The sequence below is a fragment of the Falco peregrinus genome, chromosome 1 (assembly GCF_023634155.1).
Source record: "Falco peregrinus isolate bFalPer1 chromosome 1, bFalPer1.pri, whole genome shotgun sequence".
Taxonomy (NCBI): Eukaryota; Metazoa; Chordata; class Aves; order Falconiformes; family Falconidae; genus Falco; species Falco peregrinus.
The window spans coordinates 48046069-48056106 of NC_073721.1; the positions used below are offsets into that span (position 1 = coordinate 48046069).

Consider the following 10038-nt stretch of genomic DNA (forward strand, 5'->3'; position numbering starts at 1 on the left):
CTGGCCAGCAAAGGCTTTTGCCAGTTAGTCCCTGGGCACCTGGTGCTAGACACTGAGGAGGAATCACTAGGTACGAAGGGACCAGCTTGTTTTCAAAGGTCATTTTGAGCCAAATTCAAATGGAAAGAAGCAAGCTGAACCAGGAAAAGGGGACATACGGATAATGTGAAGCCTTACTAATAGCAAGCAAGGAATTATCTTAACAATGACCTCATAACTGTCACCCCAGGACCATTTTCCATCATATTTTTGTCTCCCTTTCCCCCTTGCCCTAGCTTGCCTGTGTATACTGCAGCCCCCCTGGATGGGAGGCTGTCCCTGGCCTGTCTGCTGGCTGCCTGACACAAAGCAGCCCCTGTCTTGCCTTGAGGTTTCCCTGCCCTGACGCAATGCAAACAGGGAGGACAGCCACTGCCACTGCCGCCACTGCTGCTGCTGCTGCTGCTGCTGCTGGGCTTTAAGATTGAGAAGGGAGACAGCAAGGCGGTGAATGAACAGGGGTGGTGGTCTCAGCCTGGGGGGATGCAGCCCCCAGGCCATGCTCACAGGTTACCCACTGCAGACTGGCGGAGGGCTCTTCCAGGACGCCACTTGAAATAGCTTAAAATAAAATCTGAGCTGCTGCAAGTGCTGGGGGCCAGGGGGATCAGCGACTCCATGATCCCCCCCCCTCCACCAGGGTCATCAACAGGCCCTGGGGCTGGGGGAACCTGCGTTGGACCCCCCAGGTAGTAGGATGAGCCTGGGGCGGGGGGATGCCCAAGGGTTGAGATACCCAGGGAGACGGGATGCCTGGGTGGGTGGGACACCTGGTCAGTGGGGTGAGCCTGGGTTGGGATGCCCGTGGAAGTGGGATGCCCAGGGAAGTGGAATGCCTGTGGGTGGGACCCCTGGGTGGTGGGGTGAGCCTGAGGGTGAGATGTCTGGGGACTGGGATGCCCTTGGGAGTGTGATGCCCAGGGGAGTGGGATGCTCAAGGGGGCTGGGATGCCCGGGGGGGTGGGATGCCCAGGAATTGGGATCCCCAGGGAGGTGTGACCGTGGGGTGGGTGGGATGCCTGGGGGGGTGTGATGCCAGTGTGAGTGGGATGCCAGCGTGGGTGGCATGCCTGAAAGGCTGGGATGCCCAGTGAGGTGTGATGGCAGGGTGGGTGGGATGCCCGGGGTGTGTGATGGTGGCATGAGTGGGATGCCCGGGGTTGGGATGCCCGGGGTGTGTGATGGCAGCGTGGGTGGGATGTCCGTGGGGGTGGGACCCCCGGGCGGTGGGGTGGGACCCCGAGTGGCATCCCCAGTTGGGGGGAGCCCTGGAGCTGGGCTGATCCGGCGTGGCTGCGGCCCGCGCGGGGCCCCGGGGCGGGTGGGGCGGGGGCTGATGCCGCGGGGCCGAGCCAAGCCGAGCCGAGCCGAGCCGAGCCGAGCCCGGCAGCAGCCCCCCGCCTCCCCCAGCTGCGGCGGAGCTGCGTGCGCCGCCCCGCGCTGAGCCGGGCGGAGCCGCGCTGAGCCCCGCCGGGCCGGGCCGGGCGCGCTGCGGCGGTGCGAGCCATCGGCGCGGCTCGGCCCCCCCCTCCGCACCCCCCCGGCCCCCGGCGGCGAGGCGGGGGCCGCGGCCGCCCCGGCCATGCCCCCCGGAGCCTGAGGCCCGCGGCCGCGGGGCGCCCGCAGCATGCGGAGGATCCGGCGGCTGGTGCATCTGGTGCTGTTCTGCCCCCTCTCCAAGGGCCTGCAGGTACCGCGGCGGGGGGGGGGAATGCGGCGGGACGAGGCGAGGGGGAGGACGCACCGGGCCGGGGGGAGCTCGGTGATGCCCGTCTCCGCATCCTGGCACCGGCCGTGCACAAAGGGACGCTCCGCTGCGGTGCCCCCACCGGCCCGTGGCCAAGGGCTGCGGGGCAGGGGACCGGCACCGGGGGTCTGGACCGGCCCCGGGAGCCGCAGGCGGCTGCATAACCCGCTCCGCGGTGCCGGGGGAGCCGCACCGGCCGGGAAGCACCCGGGCAGCCCACCCGCCAGCCTGCATCGATGAATGAAGAAGCCGGTGCAAGCAGGGCAGGGATGACTCTTCCCTTCCCTTCCCGTCTTTCTTTCCTCCTCCCCCCGCGCCCCCCCCTTCCCATCCCTGAGCTGCCGGGGGGGCTGGCGGCCCCTCTCATCGCTCTGGGGACCGGCGGTGGCAGGGCCAGGGATGCTGGCCTGGGTGTTTTCTCTGCAGCCATGCGACGAAAACCCCTGACTCTGGTGAAGGTCCTGGACCAGAGAGGTTATCCAGCTGGAGGGGAGAGGCGGGGCACGGGGGGGACACACACCTGGTGACAGAGGGTGCTGGCAGGGTGTGGGTGCAGAGCCCTGGGCTCAGCGGGCGCAGGAAGGGCTGCGTGGCCGAGGGGAGGTTCAGGGGGGTGGCTCTGTGGGTCCCCAGGACAGCCAGGAGCTGGATGGGTGCTGCAGCTCCACTCCCCGGGGAGATGGGCCTTTGGCTGCTGAGCTGTCTTCTTCCAAGACAAAAGGCCTGAGGAGCAGTTGTGGGGGGCTGCGGTGGGGGGCAGGGGCTGGGGACTGTGTCTAGCAGGGAGGGCGAAGCTGGGTGTGGAGTGAGGGTGGGCAGGAACTGGGGGTAGGTAGCCCTTGCACTGGCATCACCTGTGTGGATACCCCATGTCAGGGGGGTGACAGCGACACCAAACCACCCCTGGGAGTGCACCAGCCCTGGCATGGTCCCCACTGCTGGGACCCGCTGTGAAACAATGGCAGGGCGCTGCAGGGGAACCACGGGGATGGAGCAGGGTTTCATGATGCTGCATCCGTTTTGCCTTTGAAGTCAGTTATGGCCCAAAGTTGTTTCCAGGTACCCCAGAGTCACCTTAAAACTAAAGGGAAGGGTAACACCTGCTGGCGCAAGCTGCCAGCCGAGGGGGTGGGCAGGGAATGCGGTGGGCAGGGAAGTCCCTGTGCCTTGAGCTGAGCTCCTGGAGGAAATCTTAGCACCAGCTATGAATCCAAAATACTACCAAAGCCCGGCAGAACCTCTCATTGCAATGCATCCCCCACTTCCACGTCTCTTTTCACCATCTAGGGGACAATGAAGCCCCATGCTGTGCTTAGGTCACAGTCCTGACCCCCCTTCTGCTTCAGCAATGTGGTGGATTCAAGGTCTGAATAAGCAAAACGGGACATTTGGGCCATGCCACGGCTTTGCTGTGCCAAGATGTGTCTCTAAGCAGATAGTCCATGGAAAGGGCCCCTTTGCTGAGGGCAGGGGCCCGATGGGTCGCGTACCCACTACTGGGCAGTTTTCAGGGGGGCTATTCCACTGGGGAGGATCTCACAGGTCGCAGTGGTGTGTTTGACTTCAGGGTCTTGAGCTGGTTTTCCACTCACAGGAGCAGCCACCAATCCTTTGTCTTGGTGAAGTCCTTGCTGTGCCCAGGTTCTCTTCAACAGCCGTTAATTAGCAGTGCCATTGCTCAACAGGCAAACCCAGCATCATGGCCCACTTCACACTTCGGCATTTCCAATTAACGTGCAAAATGTCACCATTTCGAGGCAGACCTGCCTGCTGATTCCTGTGCAGCCCGTTTGTCAGAGCCAGGGCGAGCCCAGCCGCTGGCTGCAGCCGGGGGTGGGGGCAGGCAGGCACTGCCTCTGGTTGCTGCCGCGGGGCAGAGCCCTCCCAGCACTTGGCCGGAGGCCAGGGAGGAGGCATTTTGGAGGTGGGAACAGTTTTGGGCTACGGGAATTGATGCCACATCCACTCGGATCCAGCCCTGTTCCAGCAGCACCTCGCGGTCTCACCAGCTGATGCAGTGCAAGGAGAGAGGAGGGTTTGGAGGTGGCCACTGGTCAAGGGCTTACTCGGCCTGGTGTGAAGCAGGAATTATCTATAGAAGCTGGAGGGAATGGAGTGTCTGATGCAAGGATTAATTCCCTGCCCTTAGCAACTGCCGGGGATCCATGCCATGTCATACGGGTCAGGTAAACCACCTATATTGTGGTGAGGCCAGATGGCAGCGCAGGGTCAGAGGGGAAGAAAGGAAACCAGGAAAACAAAATCCCACTGCCAGCCTCCGAATTGTTTGCACAAAGTATTACCCATGTGCTTTCAGGTTTGTTACTTGCCTGCTCCCACACGGCGATGGCAGCCTCCCGTGCCCACGGGGCTTTGCAGGGATGGTCTGCTGGGAAGGATCTCCCTGGGCAGGAGCAGATCCTCTCGCAGCTCCGACGCTGAACCCCGGCGTTGCAGAGGGCAGCGGGATCTGCCCTCGCGTTGGCAGGAGAGCGGCTGTACGTGGCTGCAGCTCCCAGGCACAGCAATGCACAGCATCCAGCTCCTCGCAGCCCAGTGCTGTAATCTCCCTGCTTTTAGGGAATTTTAAGTGACCTACTTGCAGCAGGAGTTGCATAATAGACTAGTGAATTTTATTTTAAAAAGGCTGAAGGTTTCACCAATGCTCAGCTTGGTTTGTGTAGAAGTCAGCCTTGTCCAACTGCCACCAACCTGTCCAGAGCCCTGCCCTTCACAAGTGTTTTCTTTTCCTTCCAGAGTCGCCTCCCGGGCATCAAGGTGAAATACCTGCTGGTGGTGTGGCTGGGCATCTTCGTGGGCAGCTGGGTGGCATACATGCATTACTCGTCCTACTCTGAGCTCTGCCGTGGCCACGTCTGCCGGATGATAATCGTGAGTGGTGGCCAGCAGCCCCTGTGGCTGTGTTGGTCCTGGTTTGGGGTGCTGGGGTGAGCAGGGCTGCGGGACCCCCATTTCCAGTGCCCCCAGCCCCCTGCTGCAGTGCCTTGCAGCTGGGCTGGCAGCACTGGGGCAGCATCCTGCACAAAAGCTGGGCCGAGGAGCTCTGCTGGCAGCTGCTTCACCAGCACTGTCCCTGGCATCACATGGAGCTCAGAGCGGGAGAGGTGACCTTATCCTGCCAGGGCGACAGTGAAACAATTTAATGAGATGTTGGAGGGAAGCAGGCCAGGGCAGGCCAGGCAGACACGGGCAGATTAATGTCTGTGGAGATGAAGTTGCAACGTCAGGGCAGTGAGCAGGATCTGCAGGCAGGGAGAGCATCGTGCCAGCCCCGCTGGGTGACACAGAACCAGAGAAAAAAGGGGAGCACCAGTCCCTGGGTACCTCTCTGTAACTACTGACATGCCCTAAAGAAAGCACCAGCCTGCACAAAGAGCAGACCCCTTGTGGGAGCTTGGTTTGGTGTGTTTTGCCCCTGCCTGGGGTTTGCAGTGGGGTGCAGCCTCTCCCCACAGCATCCCCGGGGCTGGCAGCCAAGCGGGGCCCCCCAGGAGTGCCGTGTGTGCCCCATGGCAGGGGAGCAGGACGCCTGCCCAGCCCAGGCGAGGAGGGGGATGCCAGGCTCTGCCTGAAAATGCCTCGTTCATCAATCTTTCAGCAGAGAAGGGAGGCAGGAATTGCCATAACAACAGCAATGATCGTTTAATTTGATTTTCTGCGTGACTCCGACCATGGGGTCTTGGGCGCTAATTCCTGCTCTGAGCTCAGGGTTTAAGACGCCGTGTCTGGCTGTGTCCCCTGTGAGCAGGTCCAAGGGTTAATTCCCGTCCACATTGATGAGGAGGGGGAATAAAAAAAGAAGGAAAAGATGCAGTGAATTTCTGCAGCTCCGTTTCCAGCCCTGAGGCTGCTGTGCCCTTGCTGAGAAGCTGCAGAGCTGCAGCCTCTCCTGCCCAGGGATGCCTCCAGCTCTGAACCCAGCCGCTCCACTTGCGGATCAGAGCCACCGTCTGTCCCTGTCGCTGCCGCTGCCTGGACCAGGGCCAGCCCGTTTCACAGCAGGGGCTGCTGCTCTGCTGAGCAGCCTGTGCATCCCCATCGCCGCCCAGCCGCATGCTGCCCTCTCCTCCAGCCCTGGAAGCTCCCCTAACCCCCTGGACTCGAAGCGGGAGTACCCAGGGGCTGTCCCCTGCTGTCCCTCCAGCAGCACAGGGGGGTCCCAGCTAGCCCAGCCCCACCGTGCCCACGGCACCGAGCCACCCCGAAGGGCCCTGCCTGCAGCCAGGAGCTCTGCCCACAGCTGCTGCCTGTTTGGCCAGGGCTCAGCCCCAGCTTTCCCTGCACACTCCTCTCCTGGGTCTCCCCTCTTAAAGTCCTTGCTCTGGGGCCAGGAGAAACCTTTGGGTCCTAGAGCAGAGAAGATTTTGGATTTCTTTGGAGGACCGAGAGTGGAGACTTTGGGGGTAGACTCTGAGCAACTGGCACTACATCTCCATGGTCTGAGCATAAGGCGCTCCGCTCCCTCCCAGACACCCTGAACTGGCTGAAGTGGCTGCGCAGGTGCGACATCACCCGAAGCCACCTGCACGCCGTGCTGGCACAGCCAGGATGCCCCATGGCTGGCACCATCTCATAGGTTGCCAAATCTGAGGCCAAAGTGATATTGAAGTGGTGCCCCCAAGCAGCCCCTCTATGCTCAAGAACCTCAAAACACCAGGAAAGGAAGAAATTGTTGGCAATGGGAGATTCTTCTCTTGCCTCCAAACAGCCTGCGTGGCTTGGCAATCAGATGTGCCTCTTTTAAGGGGTGTTTCTTTCTTGTGTACGAGACTCGCATAAACTTGGAGGAAACGGGCTCACTGGGGATGCGATAGCATTGATGATGCTGTCAGTTTACAAAGGTAAATTGAAAAACTAAAGTGCCAGCCCCAGCTCTGCTGCAGGAACAGGGGGATGAGGGGTTTGGGCACGGCAGGTGATGGGTGAAGGACTGGTGGGAGGCTGGGGAGGCTTGAATGCCCCCAGCTTGTGTGTGTGGGGTGCTCCACATCACAAGCTGTGGGACTGAGCCTGGATCCATCAGGCTTCTTCAGGCACATGGGGAGCTGTTCCCACTGATCTCCTCTCTCTGCCTTCCCCTCCCCAGTGTGACCAGTACAAGAAAGGAATAATTTCTGGCTCCACGTGCAAAGACCTGTGTGAGGAGCGCAGCCTCCTCTTCCAGCACTGCCTCTCCTCCTCTCCCACCCAGCAGGTAGGTCTCCGCCCCACTGGGGAAACCACCGCACGGCAGGGGATGGGTGCAAGCATCAGACCTGGGAAATATCCTCCTCCACCCACCCATGTGTCTGCTCCTCATCCCACCCCCAGTACCTGTCCCAAACCAAACCAGAAACCAGTTCTGTGCAGTTGTCGAGAACAGTTGTTGCTGTTTTCCTCCTGTCTCAGGGGTGTCCCCCTCTTTTGCTGTAGGTTTACAGTGGGCTCTGGAGGGAGAGGGAGGTGATCATCAAATGTGGCATCGAAGAAGCCTTGAAGGCAGACAGCCACCCAGACTCTGTGCCCAGGAGGGACGTGGTCCTCTTTGACAAACCAACACGAGGGACATCGATGGATGAGTTCAAAGAAATGCTCCTCAACTTCCTGAAGGTCAGTGCGGAGGGTCCCTCTGGGAGCCTGTTGCCCTGGGATGCCGCTTGCGAGTCGGAAAGGCCAGTTGTGTCTGTCCTCCCCCTTAAACAAAAGCTCCTTTGGCCCTCGCTCCCCCATCTGCTGCTGGGTGCCGGGCAGGGCTCCTGCCGTGTACTGCAGAGTGAGTACTGGATTAGCTGCGAAAAACCTCCATTCTGGCACGGAAATTCCTGTCGGCAAGATTTCAGTACCAGCAACCCTGGAGGCTGCCGTACCGCAGCTGTGGGTGGCATCTGTGCCGGGCAGAGCTTATTCACCAGCCCATGGGCGGCCCTGGCGGTGCTGGCATGGCTGCAGCCGTTAGCCCTGTGCAGGGCTTCTGCGGCGGTGGCCAGCAAAAGTTTGCTCCCATCTGGGTTTAGAGCAGCCCTGAGGCTGGTAAAATTCTGCTGGAGCTGAATCTGCGCAGCCATACGTGATTGGTATGGTGGTTTTTTGTATGACAAAATTTGCTGGAGTACGACGGCGGTTTCCTCCTCTCCCAAGCTGGGTTCTCTGCTCCCCCAGTTCAGGTTTGCAATAGGAAGCCCGAACACCAGAGAGCTGCAAGGGTCTGATGCCGCTTCTTGTTCTGTTCACAGTCCAAGCTGGGAGATCAGCCTTCTCTGGCAGCCTTGGTGAGCCGGATCATCACCATGGCAGATGTGAACCGGGATGGGAAAGTGTCTTTAGCAGAGGCCAAATCCATCTGGGCACTACTTCAGCTCAATGAGTTTCTTCTCATGCTCTCCTTGCATGAGAAAGAACACACTTCCAAGCTGCTGGGGCACTGTGGGGACCTCTACGTCACCGAGAAGATCCCTCACACCTCCCTCTATGGCGTGGATGTCCCCCCCTTCCTCCAGTCGCTGCTGCCTTCAGTCGTCCACCAAATCATCCACCAGTGGTTTGCACCAGCGTGGCCCCGGCGGGCAAAGATCGCCATTGGCCTTCTGGAGTTTGTGGAGGAGATATTCCACGGGACCTACGGGAACTTCTACATCTGCGAGACCGGCTTTAAGAACGTGGGCTACAACGACAAATATGACTTCAAAATGGTCAATCTGAGGAAGGTGGCAACGGAGATGACAATCAGAGGTTTCCTCAAGGGACGTCACTGTGAGCAGAATGTGGACTGCACCTACGGGAAGGACTGTATGGCGACGTGTGACAAACTCATGAAGCAGTGCAAAAGCGACATGGTGCAGCCCAACCTGGCAAAGGTCTGCGGCTTGCTGCAGGACTACTTGCTGTACGGAGCACCGCTGGAGCTGAAGGAAGAGCTGCAGAAACAGCTCCGAACCTGCATGACCCTCAGCGGCCTGGCCAGCCAGATGGAGGTGCACCACTCCCTCGTGCTGAACAACCTCAAGACCTTGCTCTGGAAGAAGATTTCAAACACCAAATACTCCTAACAGGGGAAGCACGGCCCTGGAGTTTAGAATCTGCAGTCTTGGAGTAAAGTCCAAGGGTTGAAGGCCTGTTTCTCCATCCTCTCCCCCACAGGAAAAATAGACCCTGCACAGGGAGTTCAGCGTAGCTGCAGCCCCTTCTCCTTCATGGAAAACCAAGCATCATGACTTCCACCGCCCAGCAGGATCATCGACACAGTCGGCGAGAGTGTGCTGCGGAGCTGGGACACCAGGAGCCGGGCTGAACAGGCTCGAGGGAAGAAGATGACACGGAAAGCGATAAGGAAGTGGAGCCCAGCTGGATGCATCTAACTGTTTCTTGATTAACAGGAAAGCAGTGCAGAGAGACGAGAATGAATCATTCATGCTGTACTTGTCACATCTTCTTTTGATGAACGTCTCTGATGTAAATAAATAGCTTTTACGTGAATCACACCAGTACATCAATAGCAAAACAGCAGCCTTTTAAGTTCCAGCTTGCTTGTGATCTAAAAAGGAGAAAAAGGTAATTTCCTTATTCAAAAGTCTCTCCTTAAGTGTCTGAGTCATCTGCCAGCAGATCCAGCTGTAACTTAGGAAGCGGATAAGCTGCCTTTTCCACAGTGGAGAATCCTGGCAATTCTTTCGTTCCTTTTTCAAGTGCCTGACCCCAGACAGTGATGCGATGGCTTGTGTGAGGCTCCCGCCCGCGGGCCGCAGTTGGCAGCACAGGCCATTCCTCTCATGTCAGCTCTGGAAGCGTCTAAGGCCAAGAATAGCTCAAAGGGCTCAACAAGAACAATTCTGGCTGGTTAATGTGTGCGCTCCACGTGTTACTTCCCACAATACTCAGAGCAGGGATAAGCCAACCTCTCGGTTTAATTCTCCTAAAACTAAGCTGGGCTTGCGCTGCAGAGGTTAAAGATTAATACCAGAATAATCCAGTGCTTCTCTCATTATTAAAATGAATTTCCAGGCAAGCTTTCAGCAGCTTTCAAGACATTTGTTTGGCTGTTGTATGTGCTACTGGGTCTCTAACTATAGTCTGTTTCCTTTAAATGCTCAATTATAGCTACATTTTAAAACTACAGGTAGAGAGGAAGTTTACGTAAACTACCCCAAGCTTGTTCTGCTCCCAGCACAATCGTATTCCTGTTGATGGACCGTATGCCAGCGCTCTTGCCAACAATGGTTTAGTGAAGTGGAGCGTGTATCTGAAGTACAATCACA

The 10038-nt window shown here is 58.8% G+C and overlaps 1 protein-coding gene across 1 annotated transcript; it reads left to right on the forward strand.

Annotated features, from left to right (window-relative positions):
* The first annotated feature begins 1409 nt into the window (after positions 1-1409).
* Positions 1410-9259, forward strand: DIPK1B (divergent protein kinase domain 1B). Its single transcript, XM_055793892.1, has 5 exons — positions 1410-1729; positions 4544-4678; positions 6894-7001; positions 7220-7396; positions 8020-9259. Exons 1-5 carry the CDS (start codon positions 1667-1669, stop codon positions 8830-8832), a joined length of 1296 nt encoding a protein of 431 aa, XP_055649867.1. The 5' UTR covers positions 1410-1666; the 3' UTR covers positions 8833-9259.
* Positions 9260-10038: the final 779 nt, after the last annotated feature.